This window comes from Geotrypetes seraphini, chromosome 7 (assembly GCF_902459505.1).
Source record: "Geotrypetes seraphini chromosome 7, aGeoSer1.1, whole genome shotgun sequence".
In the NCBI taxonomy this organism is placed as follows: domain Eukaryota; kingdom Metazoa; phylum Chordata; class Amphibia; order Gymnophiona; family Dermophiidae; genus Geotrypetes; species Geotrypetes seraphini.
In genome coordinates this window covers 175,073,716-175,094,686 of record NC_047090.1, presented here as the reverse complement: position 1 = coordinate 175,094,686, position 20,971 = coordinate 175,073,716, and the positions used below count along the sequence as shown (strand labels likewise).

Sequence of the window (20,971 nt, the reverse complement as noted above, 5' to 3'; positions counted from 1 at the left end):
CTGGGAAAATCTCTGTGACATAACACTCACATATGGTCGGGATCGCCTGGAGCCACAAAAATTAAGAGTAACCAGAACCTCTAGAAGACCTGGAACTGCTGACAGGCAGGTCTTAGGCGACGGTCTACGACAGAATTCATGAGGTCGTCGAGGCCCTTGCCAAACAATAACTGCCCCTTAAAGGGAAGTCAAGCCAAAGTAGCCTTGGAAGTGGAATCACTAGCCCATTGCCTGATCCAGAGCATCCTATGGGTGGAAATGGAGTATGCTGACACCTTTGTCAAAACCCGTAGAAGGTCAAACAATGCGTCAGCAACATTATCTGACCCAGCCAAAAGAAATTGAGGATGAGGATACAAAGCCTCACTCTCCAGCATGCACAGTCGAGAGAAACAGGCTTAAAGCAGCTACATCAAAAAGTCTCTGGAGGACCACATCCACATGGTGGTCCTGCATATCTTTAAGCACCACACCACCTTCACTGGGTAGAAAGGTGCGCTTAGTCACCTGCGCAACCAAAGAATCCACTTGTGCTGCCTGATTTGCCAATTATTGATTAGAATTGATTTGTTTTCCCCCACGAATCAGACTCGCTGATTCAGTGATCAACCCTCCTTCCCACCCTCCACCCCTCCTCGGTGAAGCATTACATACGTCCAGGGCCTCCTAAAGCAGCAGCAGCAGCGATGATGACTGGCGGGCATATGCAGAGCTCTGAGCAGGCTACATATTGCCTGCCCCACTGGGGGCTTCCCTCTGTAGTGTCACTGATGACACAATGGAGGGAAGCCCTAGAAAGCAGACTACGAATAGCCTTTTCAGATCACTGTCTCTGCCCGCCAGTCATCACTGTCGCTGCTGCTTTAGGAGGTTTGTCAGATCTCATGATGAGGGTGGGGGGTTCAGTTGGAAAGTGTCACATGGGGGTTGGGAGACACTGAAAGCTGCAGCACAGGGGGCTGGGAGGGAGGGAGGGAAAGCTGCTGCACATGGAGGGAGAGAGGAAGAATTGTTGGGCATGGGGGAGGAGAGGAAGGGAGAGATGCAAAAAAGAATTAAAAAGGGGTCAGAGGGACAAATCCTGTATACAGTAGAGGGGAGGGGTACATGCATGGAGAAGAGAGAGGGAGAAATGTTGGACATAGGGTAGAGGGCAGGGAGAGATGATGCATGGGGAGAGAGAAAGAAATATTGCACATGATAATGAAGGGAGGAAGAGAAAGATGCTGTATGGAGGAGAAAAGGTTTGATCCAGGGTAGAAGGCAGGGGGAAAGAGATGGTAGACAGTGGGAAAGAAATGTTGGATATGGCAGTGGAAGGAAAGGTACAGAGATGGAAGATGGATGGTGAGCAAGGAGAAAGAAGAAAACGTCAAATGGGCAGGTGACTCTGGTGAGCGAGTTAACAGAAACCAGAGCCTTGGACCAACATGATTTGAATAATAAATCAAAATCAATTTAGAACACATATCACTTTAACCAAGACCAATGATGAACTCCACTACCCCAGAAGGACACAAAAGATGATTTGAGTAGTGTCTTGGGTATTTGAGGTCTGGTTATTGAATTTAACTTGATGTTAATTTGTTCTCTTGTTTATACAAAATAAACCCGCCAGGATGTTTGAAAACCAAATGCCTGATTGGGCAGAAAAAGCGAATCAAATTGAAAAATCAATTCAGTAAGCTGCATCGAATTGAAAACTTTTTCCCTGAATCGGGCAGCACTAGTTGGCATTCCTGTGCCAGAGGATACAAGCGAGACATGGCCCTCGCTATCTTAAGAGGTGCTCTTAAGATAGTTGAGAATCAAATTGCTCTGAAATCAGATTGCTCATATCAAGGTGCCAGGGAAAATGTGGAATACTGCAAGTGCACATAACAAATCCAGGAAGAACAGTGGATGGAGCTGGCTGAGTGACTAAATTCAACTCCCGCAAAGACTCTAAAATAAGATCCAGCAAAGCCGCAGACTTAAATAAACCACTGTGGGATCATCTCCTAGGTTTCAAAACCCTAGCACATAGTCGCTGATATCCCATCAAAGGAAGTGCTGTGCCTGTAAATAAGGGGTCAGCAAGCTGATCATCATCAGGATTCCCCAGATCAGGATCAGGTAGTACAGAAAACACGACTGACTAAGAGGACATATCCATAGAAGCTATGCTACTAGTGGACAAATCTGAGGTGCAGTAGGAATGCGCAGGGAAAGACCACCAGCTTTGAAACTCATTCCACAAATGTTTCATAAATTCAGAGAAAGCATCTGGCTCCTAGGGCATTGAGTCACCCTTTGCTGACTTAACTTTGCATTTCTTAGGCTACAGAGGGTCCGCAGCCAGGCTCACTGAATTAGTAGCCGTGTCAAGCCCTAAAAATAAAGAAAGCCATCCCACCAGGTTAATCGAGCATTTGGTCACCTACTTCAACAGGGGAGATGCTAAGCTGAATGCTGCCATCTCTCCCGGGCGAATCACGTGGCAAGTGGTGCAAGAACACTCTGGAGGTGCTAAATTTGTACAATTCTAGCAAGAATTCACATCTGGGGAGACCAAGAACTCCATCCTAATAAGTTTTGTGGCAAAAAGTACTGTTTTGGAGAAGCAAGGCGCTTTTGAAAAAAAGATCACTAAAAATCCAAGATGGTCACCGCCATGAAATTCATGTGAAAACTTAGATTTTTTTTCACACTTACCAAAGTAAAAAAAACCTGCGATTTTAGGATTTTTCAGGTGGGGGAACACAGGGGCACATGCAGAAACCTTGGAAACCCCACTTTTCAGACCTCCGATTCACCTGTGACAGCCTCTACTCACTTTGACCTGTTTGTGGAACTGTGCTAGCCTGCCTCATCTCTTAAAGTAGCTGGATCAGAGAATCGCTGCCTCATGCTTGGAATGCTTCTGCAATGCTGATTTTCTGGCTGCTAGTCAGACCCTATGGCTGACTGCACCTCCACCCCTGCGAACTGAAGGATGCACACCGGTAAGCCCACCCAGGGAGAGGCAAAGGGGTCGACCCAAGGCAGTCACAGGTTTGTTTCTTTTTTTACAAAAAAACTATAACAGCTGTTGTTCCCCCCACCGAGTTTCAGCGAACTCTTTGGCCGCATTATGCCCCCTTCCTGACGACGCTTCGGGCGAAACTCGAGTCGAAGGGAGGCCAGTAGTACAGTGAACACATGGCACTTGAATTGGATTTTAGTGATTATTATTTAACATCATTGCCAAGTTTCTGCCCCCATAAGTGACATCATTAAAATCAGATAGGTAACGATAACCACAAGTATACAAGTAATTTATTGCTTATTTGTCTCACGGAGGACAGTAAGAGGGACTCTCGGAGTGCTATGATGGTCCCTCTTTACAACCATTGCTAGCATTTTATCTGACACTGTTTGGTTGGTGACTGAGCACTTTATAAATTTAATTAACATTTTTAGTATGCTCACAGTATTTAGTACATTTTATTTGAGCTTTTTTGTTGGGTTTTTTTTAAATTTTTTTGGGATAATTAGACTTGTGGATTTATAGTTTTTTTGCATTAATCATTCTAACACAAGCAATTAGTATATTAGCTCCTGGAATTGGTTTAGTATTTTGTTTCTTTTTTTGCCAGTTTTGACTCGTGATCAGGAGCAGAGCAAGGGAGGGAAGGCTGCTGGACCCATGATAGGGAGGGAGGGGGCTGCAGACTGGGAGGGGAGGAAAGGGAGGCGACTAGTGGCAGATCCATTGTGGGGACAAGGTCATTTACCACTCCACGGGGTAGTGAAAAGCCTTGTTCATGTACCTGTGGCAAAGGGCCAATTTTTCCCCCCATTCTTGCGGGTTAGCCACGGCTAGCCCAGGGAAAGGGTCCCCGTTTCATTCTCTAAGCCAGGGGTGTCAAAGTCCCTCCTCGAGGGCCACAATCCAGTCGGGTTTTCAGGATTTCCCCAATGAATATGCATGAGATCTATTAGCATACAATGAAAGTACCCTTTCGACTTTGACACCCCTGCTCTAAGCAGAAGTTTGCTTTAGTGAAAATACTTTAATCTATGATATACTAACTCAACTCATGTTTTGCTTACTCAGTTATATATCTGATGATATTCAATTTGTATTTAAGATTCTGCCAAGTCATGTTGAAACATTAGATTTCTTGAATTTTGCTTAAGATCGGTAGTTGGCTGTATAATAATCACCTTTAAGCTGAGGCTTTTGCGACCTTTGAAATTGGTGTTAACCAATTCTAATTTTCATTTAGTTATTCGAAGTCGGATTTTTCCACATTTTGACTTATTATAATTCCTTGATAATGGGTGTTCCTAAGAAATACGCGAGATTTCTACAACCTGCTCAGAACTCTGCGGCAAGGTTAATTACTGGAACTTCTAGATTTGAACACATCACTCTTGTTCTTAAAGAACTGCACTGGTTGCCAACTGAATATTGTATTTGTTATAAATCATTGCTACTTGTTTTTAAAACTTTGGCTGGCAGATCTCCAGTTTTGCTTAACTCCTTTTGTATTTATCAATCAACATGGAACTTACATTCCTTAAACAGTAATGCCCTAGTTGTCACATCTGTTCGTGTAATTCACCATGAAGAATATAGGAAATCTATATTCTATGTGTATGGACCACAGTATGGAACCAATTACCCGAGCAACTGTGAGGGCTTTGCGATGTTAACTGTTTCAAGATTTTATTGAAAATGTTTTTGTTTAGAGGTATATGAATGCTATTGTTAACGGAGGTTGGTGAGGGGGTTGATTTTTGGGATCACTGGATGGAAACAAGTACATCTATTTTAGATAACATTGCCCTTAAATGAAAAAGTAAACATTTATATATATATATATATATATATATATATATATATATATAAATGGTTTGCTAATGAACTTCTAAAAATTAATAAGAAGATTGGAAAGGATCTGGCAAAAAAATGGAAAATTATTAGATCGGAATAATTGGAGATCCAACATAAAAATTTACAAACAATTGATAAAAGAAAAACGTAAAGCATTTTATTCATCTAAAATTGATTCATCTAATATGGATTCAATGGGTATCAATACAAAAGAACTGTTCAATCTGGTTACAAATTTATTCGATACTACACGCCACACTCAGTCTATACATAATATTATGTTACCTTTAGCAAATGATTTAACTCAGCATTTTGATTTAAAAATTAAAAATCTAAGAAATAATTGCTCGATAAATGATACTCATGAATATCAAATGCCTAATATGCAAGGAAATGTAATACAAGCATAAGAACATAAGAACATAAGAAATGCCTCCGCTGGGTCAGACCTAAGGTCCATCGCGCCCAGCAGTCCGCTCACGCGGCGGCCCATCAGGTCCAGGACCTGTGCAGTAATCTTTTATCTATACCCCTCTATCCCCTTTTCCAGCAGGAAATTGTCCAATCCTTTCTTAAACCCCAGTACCGTTCGCTGCCCTATAACGTCCTCTGGAAGCGCATTCCAGGTGTCCACCACACGTTGGGTAAAGAAGAACTTCCTAGCATTTGTTTTGAATCTGTCCCCTTTCAACTTTTCCGAATGCCCTCTTGTTTTTTTATGTTCTGAAAGTTTGAAGAATCTGTCCCTCTCTACTCTCTCTATGCCCTTCATGATCTTGTAAGTCTCTATCATATCCCCTCTAAGTCTTCTCTTCTCCAGGGAAAAGAGACCCAGTTTCTCCAATCTCTCAGCGTATGAAAGGTTTTCCATCCCCTTAATCAGTCGTGTCGCTCTCCTCTGAACTCTCTCGAGTAACACCATATCCTTCTTAAGGTATGGTGACCAATACTGGACGCAGTACTCAAGATGCGGACGCACCATTGCCCGGTACAGCGGCAGGATAACTTCTTTCGTTCTTGTTGTAATACCCTTCTTGATTATCCCCAGCATTTTATTCGCTCTCTTGGCGGCCGCTGCGCACTGTGCCGTCGGCTTCATTGTCATGTCCACCATTACCCCCAAGTCCCTTTCTTGGGTACTCTCATTCAATAACATCCCTCCCATTGTATAGCTGTGCCTGGGGTTTCTGATTCCCACATGCAATACTTTACATTTCTCAACATTGAACTTCATCTGCCATCTCTCTGCCCATTCTCCCAATTTGTCCAAGTCCCTTTGCAATTTTTCACAGTCTTCCTTTGTCCGAGCTCCACTAAATAGCAGATATGATTTGGCGCTCCTTTCATGATTTAGAATGGAATAATTCTATTAAATTATATAACATATATGCTAAATCATATTGTGTTCTGGACTCTTGTCCCCCGGAAATTATGAAAGCAGTTCCATTAGATTTTAAACTGAATTTGTTGAATTATCTGACTGACAATTTAAAGAATGGAAAATTCCTCACTAATAATGATCATATTATAATAACTCCAATCCCAAAAAACCCCAAAGAATCATTAGCATTAATCACTAATTATAGACCAGTAGCATCCATTCCATTTTTTATAAAAATTATGGAAGGATTGGTCCATCTTCAACTAATGGAATATCTTGATCAATTTTTTTCTCTTGCATACATCTCAATCTGGTTTTAGACCTTTATTTAGTACCAAGACAGTAATTGCGGCTATTTTGGACAATTTACGTTCTTTGCTTAATACAGGTCTTAATGCCTTGATCATGCAATATGATATGAGTTCTGCATTTGATTTAGTGGACCATGGGAAATTCTGCAATGTTTGAATGCTATTGGTATTAGAGGAGAGGTGTTAGAATGGTTTGGGGGCTTTCTTATGTCTCGTACCTATCAAGTTCGTTTCAATAATAAACCTTCAGGTATTTGGAATAATTCATCTGGCGTTCCGCAAGATTCACCATTGTCCCCATTTCTCTTTAACATTTATATGTCATCATTAGGTGTGCCATTGTCCCAGCTGGGGATAAAGCTGTTTAGTTATGCAGATGATTTTACAATCATTATTCCATTTGTTATTTCTCTTTCTGAAGTTATTCCTAAAGCAACAGAAGTATTAGGTCTAATGGAGCAATGGATGACTGAATTTAGACTGAAGCTTAACTCAGAAAAAACAAAGTTTTTGTAGCTTCACCGTGCCCGTTTGATACTAAAACATCATTGCGTATAAATAAATTTAGCTATCCTATTCTATCTACCATTAAGGTTTTGGGAATAATACTGGACCAAGGCTTGACTATGAAAAACTAGATGGACTCTTTGGTCAGAAAGGGTTTCTTTACTCTTTGGAAGCTTCGGTCTATTAGGGCGTATTTTGATGCGTCATCATTTAGAGTTTTGGTTACAGTCTCTTATACTAAGCCAGCTTGATTACTGCAATATTGCCTATTTGGCAATTTCCCAGAAGAATATGCAATGATTGTGAATAGTACAAAATGCGGCGGTCAGGCTGATTTTTAGGTTGAAGAAATATGATCACATAACACCCTCCTATCGAGTACTGCATTGGCTACCAATGGAGGTGAAGGTGAAGTTTAAGTTTGGTTGCTTCTGTTTTAAGGCTTTGTTTGGTTTAGCTCCCAAATATATAATTTAGCTTTTCTCTTTTGCAACCAACAGACATAAGAGAAACTCACATCTGAATTTTGTTTTTCCGCCTGTTAGAGGATATAAACTTAAAAAACATCATCAAAATCTTTTTTCATATCAAGCAGCGTTATGGGGTAAGGATTTAGAACAACTGCTTTTGCTTGCTGACACTTATGGAGAATTTAGGAGACATCTAAAAACATATCTGTTTTCGAAGTATTTAGGCAGCTAATTTGTAAAAATTTTATTTTGCACTATTTTGATCATTTTAGGGCTCCTTTTATCAAGGTGCGCTAGCGAGATTAGCGCGTCGGACATTTAATCACACGCTAACCCCTGCGGTAAGCCAAAAATCTAACGCCTTGTCAATGGAGGCGTTTTTAACTATTGTAAATCGCATAGAACTTTACAGCCTTGCGGTATATAAACTGATTATTATTATTGTTGACCCAGCCTAGCCAGTCCCTCCAGAGGGCCCTACAGTTGATTGGGAGGCATGGAAGGGTGTCTGGCCTGGAACTGAATCTTGACAAATCAGAGGCCATGGCTCTTGGGGGTTATACTTATGAAGATTGGGTAACCCCCTTCCCATTATGAAAAGTGGCACATAAACTAAAATACTTGGGGATTTATATCACCAGGGATTTATTAAAAGTCTATACTGAAAACTTGTTGGGAAAGACACAGGATATTCTGGCCCTTTGGGCTCGCTTTTCTTTGTCTTTGCGGGGCCGGATTGCATTATTCAAAATGGTATTGCTCCCCAAGTGGGTCTATGTTAAGCAGACTTTTCCCATGTATATTACGAACAAGGATTTTGGTATATATCACACCATTTTGTGCAAATTTCTCTAGAATAACAAGAAACCGCGGTTGACACTTACTTAACTGTTCTTGCCTGTGGGGAAGGGTAGATTGGCACTACCGAACTTGAGGAGATACAATATTGCCTGCTTAGTATGCCACTTGATAGATTGGATCAAGAATACTCAATATTATATGCCTGTGACCCTTGAGCAACAGTTGATGGCGCCAACTCACCTGCTTTATTACCTTCATGCTAAGCGGCCACACCGGATCTTTCCCACCCTTAAAACATTCTCTATTGAAATCTATGCGCCAATGTTGGCAATGGTTGTGCAAACATGCATTTGCCTTTTACGTCCACGATCTTATTGCCCTTGTGGGGTAATCAAGATTTGGTTCCGGATGCTACTAAACTTTGCCTGCAGAGATGGAGTGCTGCTGGTCTTTGTTACGTGAGGGATGTAGTGTCAGAGAGCGGTACCCCTCTTTCCTTCCAGGACCTACAAGCCACTGGTTGTCTTCAGGCAATAGACTGGCTCTGTTATAGCCAGGTGTCCCACTATTTGCAGTCCTTAAATGCTACAATGGTGAATGAAGACATGACGGATGTGGTGTGTGAGACTTTGACTTTATCTTTTTCAGACCTACAAGTATTAGTTTGTCTTTTCATGAAGTCAGTTTGGACAGCTTTAGTGCTTCGTGGGATTATGATAGCTTGGCAGTAGTATGGAATCAGGATCTTCTTCCTTCCACGCAGATCACTGGTGATGGCTTGTGTCTTCTGATGAAGCATCTAGTTTGTTTGACTCGCTCCATTGTTCTGCAGGAACAGCAGTATAAATTTCTTTTATGTCTATGGGTCACATTACCGGGCGTATGTCTCGGGGTATGCTGCTCATGCTCAATGTCCTAAGTGTCAATCTGCCCCAGCGAGCTTGCTCCATGTTTTGGGACTGTGAGCATTTGCAGACATTTTGGTCTTTTGCAGCATTCTATTTACAGACTGTTATGCATAGGAGGATTCCACAGCGTGCAGACATTTTGCTTTTCTCACAGGTCACTGCTTTGGGCTTGTCTGGGGGGGGGGAGGGGGCAACTTGTTATTGCAAAAGGCTTCTTTATTGGCTTGGAAATGTATCCTCCTATTGTGAAGGCAGGCTGAGGTGCCTACTATTACAATGTGCCACAATGAACTGTTTACTTTGTTAAAGTTTGAATATCTGGATGTAAAAAAGGGTGATGTGGGTCAATAGCGGAAATTCAAAGGGATATGGGCTCCTGTGTGGGACAGTCTGTCCCCCAGAGCTTCTGACACTGGAGTGCTGGGAAGAGGGGATGGGTTGGGGGGGTGTTTACAGGGGGGAATTCTTTGGTTGGTTGAGATGTCTTTAAGACTCCATGAAGGAACCACATGGTGGACTTTATTTCAGCTGTATTTTGATCAGGATATATTGTTGGTGTTTGGTTTGTTTATGAAAAATTCAATAAAGAAATTTCAAAATAAATAAATAAATAAATGTTGATAAAGCAGAATATTTTTTTAATTAAATAAATATACATATATACTATATATTTCAGTAAAACATTTAGGGCTCCTTTTACTAAGCTGCGATAGTGGTTTTAGCGCACACTAAATCACTGTGTGCGCTAGACGCTGTCAGCATTGAGCTGGCGTTAGTTCTAGCCGCGTAGTGCGGGTTTAGCGCGTGCTAAAAATGCTATCGCAGCTTAGTAAAAGGAGCCCTTAATGTTATATCATTGTGTATATACGCATTTCTCCCAATGGAAGGCTACTAGAAGAGAAATTCTGCAGTCTGCTACATAAGTGTTTGTCTCAAATTTAAAATAAAACCAACTCCTTGTATTTTGCACCATTCCAATATTGTTTCAAAGACCTATGTTCCAATAAGTTACTACAGTTATCTAAAACAATTCAAAATTCTTAAAAGAACGTAACTCTGAATTTATGTTATGCAGATGTACAGAATAATTCTATGGCATTTCGATATAAAGCCACCAACCCAAATAACAGTAGACCACTAATAGACCTCTTGTAAAGATAATGGGTTAAAAAAAAATTTATATATATATATATATATATATATATATAACTAGTCTTATAGCCCGTTACATTAACGGGTGCTAGAATACATGTGTGTGTGTCTCTCTTTATTTCTTTCTCTCTCTCTCCTTAGCCGCTTTCTTTCTTTTTCTTTGGCTGTTCATCACCACCCCTTGCCTGCTCCCCCTGTCCATTCTCCCTTCCTTTTACCTCCCCTGTGTCGACCACCACTCCTTCACAGTTCTCCTTATGCAGCAGCAGTCCTTCTCCCTTTGTTTTACCTCCCCCCTGTCCAGCAGCACCTTCCTTCTCCCCCTGTCCAACATTAGGCCTCCGTTCCTTTTTCTTCACCCCCCCCTGTCCATCAGCACTTCTTTCCTTCTCCCCCTGTCCAGCAGTAGGCGTCCCTTCCTTTTTCTCCCCTCCCTGATCAGAGGCTCCCGACAGCCGCCCAGTTGCACCCATTGGAAAAGTTCCCTCTGCGGCATCCCGCACCCCTCTTGACGCGACTCCCGCTGTCCCGCACCTGCCCCTGTGTCTTTCTTCTTGTCTTTGTTTCCCTTCCTCCCTCTGTCTGTCTGTCCAAAGCAGCATTTCCTCCCCCCACACCAGTTCCCTGTGCACCTGTCCCTGTGTCTTTCTTCTTGTCTTTCTGTGTCCCTTCCTCCCTCTGTCTGTCTTTCCGAAGCAGCATTCCCTCCCCCTCCATTTCCCTCCCCCCACACCAGTTCCCTGTGCACCTGTCCCTGTGTCTTTCTTCTTGTCTTTCTGTGTCCCTTCCTCCCTCTGTCTGTCTGTCCAAAGCAGCATTCCCTCCCCCCACACCAGTTCGCTGTACACCTGTCCCTGTGTCTTTCTTTTTGTCTTTCTGTGTCCCTTCCTCCCTCTGTCTGTCTGTGCAAAGCTGCATTCCCTCCCCTTTCCATTTCCCTCCCCCCACACCAGTTCCCTGTGCCTGCATTAGCGTTTCCTCTACCCTCTTTCCCTTCCCACAGTCGCGACTACAAACGCGGGCCCGAGTCCTTTGTTGCCCCCCCTTCCCTTCCCTTACCGCGGGCCCGACTGGCGATTTAAGCAGCGTGTCAGCACTCTTCACACGCTGCTTCGGGTCCTTCTGCTGCCCTGATTTACTCTGGCACATCCGGAGCAAATCAGGGCAGTAGAAGGGCCCGAAGCAGCGTGTGAAGACTGCTGACACGCTGCTTAAATCGCCAGTCGGGCCCGCGGTAAGGGAAGAGGGGAGGCAGCAAATGAGTCGTGTCCCGGGCAGCGGAAAGTTGCTGGGGTCCTCGATGGGGGCACTGAGTGGCCGCGATCCCTCTCCTCCCAGACCCCCCCTCCCCCCCCCCGGAGGAACGGAGATTGGCGGCTACAGCCCCTGGCTTCGGCGTCTTCTATCCACTGCGGCCAACCCTAGCGGAAACAGGAAGTAGTCAGAGAGGGCGGGCCGCAGTGGACAGAAGACAGCAAAGCCAGGTGAAGACAGCATTTAAAAGCGGGTGAGCCGGCGAGAAGGAGGAGGTGTTGGTTTTGGCAGTGAGTGAGGGGGGGAGTCGCCGGCTGTGCTTTCACGATCTGTCCTCCGCATACGCACTCTGGCCACGAGGCCAGACCGTAAGCCGCGCATGCCACTTCCTAGCTGCAGCTCACGGAAAACGGACCCACGCCTGGGAACTGCGCATGCGCGGCTTACCGTTTTATTATATTAGAAGATATTTATTGATTTTCTGTTGATACACAACATGACAGAATACAGACTTTGACAAATATCTACCTTCAATACAACAGACAATATAAAGCTATCCACGTTAATTCTTCATGGAAGCTTAAGTAATATAACAACTAAGAGCAGTTAAACTGAACAACCCACCTCCCCCCTACCCTTCCCAACCCCTAAGAGCTCCAGCATCATGAATACTACATGGTCTATGTGACAAATCTTCCCATATATATGACCACATTTCTTTATAATGTTTCCATAGTTGAGGTGACCCTCGCTACATCCAAATATTCCATCTTCAACAATGTAAACATATCATTTCTCCATAAGGTGGAAGAAGGGGTGTCAGATTGTCTCTCATATTAGTGAAGCTTTGTGCAGCAATGCATTCCCCCCTAGACAGACCTAATGTCCTTACATTAGAAAATAACAGTATATCTGCTCTCAAGAGGTCTGTTTACTCAATATAGTCTGTAAGTAAAATGCAAAAAAAGGACCAGAATGTTTGTATTCTCTCACATAACCAAAAGATATGTATCAAACCAGCAGGCATATAGTGACATTTAGGATACTCTGCATGCATAAATCTTGACACATAGAGCTGAAGGAGAAACTTATATTGCATTTCTTGTAAGGTAACAGAATGTGTCAAGACCTTTAGATGTTTCATAAGAAGTCGCAATCCATTCCCCATAATCTGTTCCCTAGGTGTGAGAGATCTCTATTCCAAACCTCCACCAATTCATCAAAGTCTCATAGAGAACTTAAAGTTCCTAGGCTAACTTGGTAAAAGGTTAAGCTGGCTTTAGCTTGTCAGGACACATTGAAAGTTTCTTGAATTATATTGGCCATACCTTTGTTCAAAGTAGTTAGACCTGTTGGTAAGAGCTTTTGGCCACAAGTACCTTCAATTTGCTAATACTAGAATGATTTCATGGCACCCTGGTCATTTACCAAGTCCCTTCTCCTGCTTTAAATAAAGTTTTTTTTTGCATCAGGGTCAAGATTTTTGTTACCCCATATGGGAAGCAGAACAGTGGAACAGGGTGGTAACTGCATATGTTTACACAGCCACTGCCAGCACTGTCTCATTGATTTCAATAATTAACCTAAAGCAGGGGTGCCCACACTTTTTTGGCTTGCGAGCTACTTTTAAAATGACCAAGTCAAAATGATCTACCAACAATAAAATTTAAAAAAACACAAAGCACACTGTACGCATAGAAAATGTTAATTATCATTTATATTTGGGGATTTTTTTCAAAAAGGTCAAGGCAGATTGACTTTAAAATACGCATTGTCACCTCAGTAACAACTATACAAAAATAGACAAATATACCACCTCCCTTTTTACTAAACTGCGATAGCAGTTTTTAGCGCAGGGAGATGCACTGAATGCCCCGCGCTGAATGCTCTCTACGTTCATAGGCTTCCTGCGCTAAAATCAACTACTGTTTCGTAAAAGGGGGCCATAGTGCAAAATATAGACAGCAGATAAAAATTCTCAAAATTTCTGTCTCCCTGCCCCCCTTTCTTACTTTCTTTCTCTCTGCTGTCTTTCTTTCTGTCTCCATGCTCCCTTTCTTTCTGTCTCCATGCCCCCCTTTCATTCTTTCTGTCTCCCTGTTCTGCCTCCCTGTCTTTCTGTCTCCCCTTTTTTTCTCCCCATGCCACCACCCAGGCTGTCGTCTGGAAAAAGGCCCCCAAGCCACAGCTGACGTCTGGGAACAGGCCCCCAAACCACCGCTGATGTTGCCTCCGAGTTCTCCCTGTTTCCCGACGCCACAACATGCCAGCAGCCTTCCCCCCGATGTCAATTCTGACGTCGGAGGGGAGGGGAGAGGCTGGCTTGCCCAGCACTTCTGTAGTCGCTGCTGGCTTGTTGTGGCATCAGGGAACAGAGAGCATGCAAAGGCAACGCCGTTTGGAAAAAACAATGTTGATGCTCTCCTTCATCAGGCCCCCCTGACCATTTCGGGCCCTAGGCACCTGCCTACTTAGCCTATTGGTTAATCCTGCCCTGTCTGAAACTATCTACTAGTCTTATACTGCAATTATTTAATGAAAAATCTAGTTGAGCTTTTGCTTTATCTCCAGAGATACAACATGATATGATCTTAGACATATTTAGAACCAATTTTTGATCACTCAACCATTCTATTCTATTTAAGCTAGCCAAAAGAGGACCTAGATCTAATGTAGCAGGTGATAGTCTATAGACTAGTAGGATGTCATCTGCATAAATATATGTACTGATTCCTAATTCCTGGATTCATCTTGCCAAAGGGCTCAGGAAAATATTAAATAAAGCTGGTGATAGGGCTGACCCTTGATCCTTCAGTGACTACTCTAAAAGTACGTCCTCAGAGAAATGCTAAACAGTCCCAAACTACTCCTATTAAACCAATCTCTTGTAAAAAGTTGAATAAAAAACTGTAGTCCACTAGATCAGTGGTCCCCAACCTTGTCCTGGAGGACCACTAGTCAATCGGGTTTTCAGGATGGCCCTATTGGAATATGCATGGAGCAGATCTGCACTCCTTTCATTACATGCAAATCTTTCATGCATATTAGGGATATCCTGAAAACCTGACTGGTTGGTGGTCCTCCAGGACAGGGTTGGGAACCACTGCACTAGATCAAACGCTGAACTCAGATCCAATGACAATACATATTTATCAGAATTAGAGAATGACAGGGAGATACATTTTCCCCATCCCCGGAGGAACTCAAGTTCCCTGTCCTGCGAGTTTTGTCGCTGTCCCCGTCCCCGCCCTATTCCTGCAAGTTCTGCCTTAACCGCACAAGCCTCGAACACTTGTCATTTTAAAGGGTTTGAGGCTTGCGCAGATGAGGACAGAGCTTGCAGGAAAAGAACTCACCAGGATGGGACAAGGAAATTGAGTTCCCGTGGGGACGGGGAAACATTTGTCCCGGTGTCATTCCCTAATCAGAATGCCTTAACTATATTTAGTTCAACAGAGAGACACTGCCTACAACTTGTTCATTAACCTTCCTTTCCACACATCATATAAACGGACCATCACCACCACAGGGCATCAAGGAAAGGAAACTTTAGGCAAATGAGAGAGGGGGGAGGGGTTGAGGTAGGCATAATTATAATATATAGCACCACTGTATAATGAAACCGACCAAGTAAATACCCTTAGCAAAGAGCAAGGAAAAGCACGAGAGGTCAGGGTAACTCTTTCAGATCTATCAATAGAGTTCCCCAAGTTTCAGTCATAAGGAAAAACCTCCCCGTAGTTTCGGTTTGGTTTTTTTTCCTTGGCTGGAGGGGGGTAGCAGTGAAGACCGCCTCTGATCTCCAAAACAGACAAAGACCGAATCATCTTTTTAAGCCCACAAGGGTCTCAGACCCCTCCCCCCCCACACACACTTGCCCTGTCAGCGATGAGAGAAGGAACCGCGGAACAAACCCCCCCTCCCCCGAAAGATGAGTGAAATAATCCCAGCGGGATAAACAAACGCAGCCCAAAGCTCCGGCTGTACTTCCCACGCCCACGTCGGCCAACAGCCCACCCTCACGCGCCCCGAGCTCCCCCCCCACCCCGGCATCTTACTCTCTCGTGAAAGACGGCCTCCATCTTCCAATGTTTTCAGGCACCAACCTCCGCCCGCGTCACGCCCACGTGATCGCAGCGGGCCCAATCGGAGGGCGCGAGCGGATCACGTGCACCAGCAGCCGGCAAAGCCCGTTGGCACGTGACCTCAGCTGGCGGCTGCGTTCTCGGGGCGTTGGAAGGCGCGCTTGCGGCTGAAGCGGTCCTGCTCGTTTCGGGATGACCAGAACGGCGCCGCACACGGTATTACTCGCGCCAAGTGACTTAGTTTCGCGGCGGCGGCGGCGCATTTTGCATCAGTCCTGCATTTCTGGCTGGCCCCAGCTGAGTGACGTCATCCTCAGCTGACAGCACCGGCTCGGGTCATGTTATCAGTCCTTATGAAACTAGTTCAGTCTGTCCTACTACGTTCATTATTGCTAGAGCATTACCACAGAAGTACGTCACAAAGGAGACAGTCCCTACTGAGATGGGCTTACAGTCGAAACAGACACATGGTAGGGGTTGCTGTTAGATAGGATGGTTAAACCGCTGGCAAGGGTGGTGAGCAGAGGGGCAGTAGGGTTAGGAGTTGAAGGCTGTCTCAAAAAGGTAGGTTTTCAGTCTACTTTTGAACATGGAGTAGTTTATTCCAGATCTATAAGGGGGCAAGATGAAAGGAAGTGTGGAATTGGAGAAGGGTACAGTTTAAAGCCCTTCTGGATTCAGTACCTAGCTGTTCAATCCTGGAGTTGCAGAAATCCAAACACTTTTCTGAGCATATAAGAAATAAATTACATTACATTATATTACACATGCCCCTCCCACCTCAAAGAGGTAGTTTTCAATTTCTGCAAGCAATCCCTGCAGAAGTCTTTTGGATAGGCTCTGCATCTTTTTTCTTATTTTTTTTTTCGCTTCAAGTTCGTCTTTTCAGTGGCTTAAGTGCTTTGAAACCCCTGTGCAGTGGTCCTCTGTCGTAGGACGTAGTCTCAGGAGCCGGGCTGCTACTTCACTGAGAAATTTTGGTGGATCTGTGGAGCCAGCCTGCTGTATGCCATCCTTCTTGAACTTGGGGTCTATTCCCCTAGAAGCTCGCTTGCTCGTTGACCTTGGCTGGCATTTAAGCACAGGTTGTATGCGTCCCGAGTAAAACTCCTCCGAGTTTTAAGGCACAGGCTATGTTTCCCTTCCCCTGTCGAAGATCCTGAAGGTTACAGTCAGTATCTTTCTTACTGCCAGTTCAATGATCTTAAAGTCTGGTTATTTTAGAGCTATTCTGAGGCAAAACATCCTTCTTCTCCATTCAGCTGCAATGAATAAAGTTAACAGACTAGACACTAAAGTGACTGAGTACACCTCTTATTTCTTATGGGAATATCAGGGATGGTCTTTGAAACTCTCTAAAACTAATTTTTGAGAGTTGCTAAGAGTAGGGTTCAGGTCTCCCACCTTCCCAAACCCCTATTTTTTTTATTTTCAGATTCTGTTTTTTGCCGTTTTTGGCATGAAGTTGGTGGCGGTGGCCATCTTGGATTTTTATCGCTTTTTTTTCAAAGTTTTATTTCTACCTCAAAACTCAATTCTATTAAAAATCACATGGGATGGACTCCCCAGCCCCAAATCTGTCAAATGTGTGCATTGCTTGCTACATCTTGGGTACTAGTGACCTGGATTGGCCACTGTGAGAAGAGGCTACTGGGCTTGATGGACCATTGGTCTGATCCAGTAAGGCTATTCCTATGTTCTTATTTTAGAGAGATAGAGGGCCTTCCCCCCATACCATTTCTCAATATGATTAAGACCTTAAGCCCAGCTTCAGCAATCTTGCTGAATGGGAAGGTTTCAGATTTTTTCAGAGAACCAGACAGATTTGAAAAGTCACTATTATTGTTTGTCCTCTCAACTGGAACCCTTATTGACAAAACTGAGAGAGGATGGGTTGAGGAGAGCCAATGTATGGCGTTTGCAGATGTCCTTGTTACTGACCCGCTCTAGACAATCTTTTCAAAGGGTGGATTATAAGCTCTTACAAGCAGGGATTGTCTTTGTGACTCTGTATAGCACTACGTACATCTGGGAGTGCTATAGAAATAATTAGTAGTAGTATCAGGCTTGGAGTTGAATCTTCATAATCAGAAGCATTACCTTGAAGTGGGTATAATTATGAAGATTGGACAGGACCATTTCTCTCAACAAAAGTGTTGGATAAACTTAGATATCTTGCGGTTTATTTAACTAAAGATATAACAAGGGCATATACTGAAAATTTTCAGCTTTTACTGGAAAAATCCCAGATGTGTTAGCTTAATGGTCTAAGTTACTATTATCTCTGAGAGGCCAAATAGCTTTGTTCAAAATGATACTGTTTCCCAAATGGTTATATGTGATGCAGACTTTCCCAATTTGACAAATAAGGATTTGGCTACCTTTTATAAAATACTGAGATTTTTGTGGAACCATAATATTTTTTTTTAAACTATGTTTAGAGTTAAAACAACTGTTTTTACTGGGGGGGGGGGGGATTGGCCCTCCCTGATAGGCGTAGATAATGTTGCATGGTTAATGAGACACTTATTGGACTGGATAGAAGAAAACCAATATTATACTCCTCCTCAGCCTAAACAGCAATTAATGCAGCCTACTCATTTGTTGTATTACCTGCATGCTCACAAGATCTTTTCTACTAGACATCCTTTGCTGAAATCTATTGATGTCTGCATTCAACTAACTGGTTAGCCCAGGGGTAAGCAATTCCGGTCCTCGAGAGCTGGAACCAGATCATGTTTTCAGGATACCCACAATAAATATGCATGAGATAGATTTGCATCTCAAGGAGGCAGTGCATGCAAATCCATCTCATACATATTCATTGTGGATATCCTGAAAACCTGACCTGGCTCCAGCTCTCGAGGACCGGAATTGCCTACCCCTGGGTTAGCCAATCAGCAGACTCAGTTAGACTAAATGAAGATATGGCCGATATGATTCAAGAGACTTGTCATATCCAGATTAAGGCTAGTCTGTCTTTTTACCAAGTCAGCCTAAGCCAGGGGTAGGCAATTCCGGTTCTCAAGAGCCAGAGCCAGGTCAGGTTTTCAAGATATCCACAATGACTATGTATGAGATGGATTTCCATGCACTGCCTCCTTGAGATGCAAATTATCTCATGCATATTTATTCTAGATATCCTGAAAACCTGACCTGGCTCCGGTTCTCGAGGACTGGAATTGCCTACCCCCTGGCCTAGGCTGTTTTAGTTCACCCTGCAATTATGATGCCTTGGCTGTTTGTGGAATAGTGAACTTACATCAACAGAACAGATAACTGAGGATGGACTGCATCACTTAATGGAAAACATTTAAATAATAACTTGTTCTGCCATCTTGCAGAAGCAACAATATAAGTTTTTACTTGAGGTGTTTTCTTTTCCATCTTGTGTTTTCTTTTCCACAGGTAAGTTGTCACGAAGGTGCCTAGGATGGAAACTACAGTATAACAATAAATTGCTGCAATCTGTTTTCTTCAGAAAAAGTGTAATATTCAGAACTCTCCAGCATGATTAAGATATCCAAAAAGGACACATGAAAAAAAAAACAAACTTATAGATGTGTATTACAGAAATTTAATCATTGTTAAAAAAAAAAAAATCCTGAAAAGACTGGCTGGAGCCCATCCATATCAAAAAATCATCTATATAATGCTTCCAAAGATAAATATACAATAAAACTCAGGATACAAAAAAGTCTCTTCAAACTGTAAAACAAGCAACCAAAGGGGCCATAGTTGCCCCTATGGCTATGCCCTGAGTTTGAAGAAAAAAACATTTCTCAAACGAAATAATTCTTGCTCAAGGCAATTTGTGCCCAAATTACCAAAAATCTCACGTCAGTCATCAATGCCTTGTGCGACAAGATGTAACAATCACTGCTATTTTTTCATCCTGTGGAATATTTGTGTAAAGTGGAATATTTGTGTAAAGTGCAAAAATGTCCTGGGTGATTACTAATGCACCTTTAGGGACACTTCTGCATTCCTGCAAAATAAGGATCATCAATGTAGCGCCCTTGACATATAATATTCTTTTGGACTTCTAATTTCAAATAAAAGTCTACAAAGTCAGATAATGGCTCTAGAATCGCTCTTATGCCAGAAACTATATAGTGGCCAGGAGGAGCTATAAGAAACTTATGAATCTTGGGAATAAAATATAAATCACTGGAATAACTGATGTTTTTGAAAAAAAATCAAACTCTCGCTCAGTGATAATTTTATCCTCGAGGGCACCCACTAATACAGTGCTAATAAGATCTTGCAAATGAGGTGTTGGATCCTCCAATAATTCCTTATAATATGTCAGCTAGCTGGTGATTTGCTTCTTGAACATAGAAAGCATCATCAAAGTATGACCAAAGTCGCCTTCCTCTATCGTCGGCATATGGGCGTCTCAAATTTGAAAGTGCTAAGAGGCAACTTTAGATGCTGAAACTTGGATCCTGGTTGGGACTTTCCTAGGATTCCACTTTTTGGGACTTCAGATGGCCTTTTTAAAGACCTAGGACTATGTTTAAACTATTGTTGTCTTGAATAAATGTAACTGGTGGTTGATTTAGATATTTCACACTAGCCCACCCACCTGACTACTTAAGACACTTGCAAGATGCTCTACTAAGCTTTTCCATACCAAGTGCTTCTGTTCTAGAGCCAGATATGTATTGTTTCATTCAAATTTTTTTGGGGTGGTGGGGCTTATTACTTAATCCCTCCAGTGGCCACCTGGTCAGTTTGGGTACCTTTTTGATACTTGACACTTCTCAAATAGCTCTAGTTGAAAACGTCTTAAGTTCCATCTAGGATGTCCTGGGAAAGGTTCAATTATAGCTGCAGAACATCCAAGTCTAAACCCACCCAAAGCCTGCCATTCCCTGCCCATGGCATGCCAACCAACACACCCATTTCTATTCTGGAAGCACAGCAAATAAGAAGTCTCGCTAGACATCTAGAAACTGCTCTTTGCGTGTTCATGCTGACTGGGTGGATAAATGTATTACTGAACAAAGCATTAGTTATTTGTTCCAAGTGTTCTTCAAACAAAAGGCAAATGAGAAACACTGCCACCATTTCCAGAAAGTACACTGCTGCCTTGGGTACCTCGCTTCATAAAAGTGGTTAATAAATCTTTTTTCCCCTCCAAAGCCTTTATGCTTTCATCCCAGTATTACATACCCATTAACAGTCAACTATAACTCATCTTTTATGAAATGAGAGAACTGAAGGACCACATTTTCA

The 20,971-nt window shown here is 42.9% G+C and overlaps 1 protein-coding gene across 2 annotated transcripts in view; it reads right to left on the bottom strand.

The window, feature by feature from the left end:
• ATXN3 (ataxin 3) overlaps window positions 1-15,814 on the bottom strand; it is a 98,268-nt gene extending 82,454 nt beyond the window's left edge. For both annotated transcript variants that reach the window (XR_004540173.1, XM_033952818.1), the window contains exon 1: window positions 15,704-15,814. Coding sequence is in view for 1 of the 2 variants with exons in the window: in XM_033952818.1 (XP_033808709.1) it covers window positions 15,704-15,727 (24 nt within the window). In the remaining variant the exon portion in view is untranslated. The remainder of the gene's footprint in view (window positions 1-15,703) is intronic.
• Window positions 15,815-20,971: the final 5,157 nt, after the last annotated feature.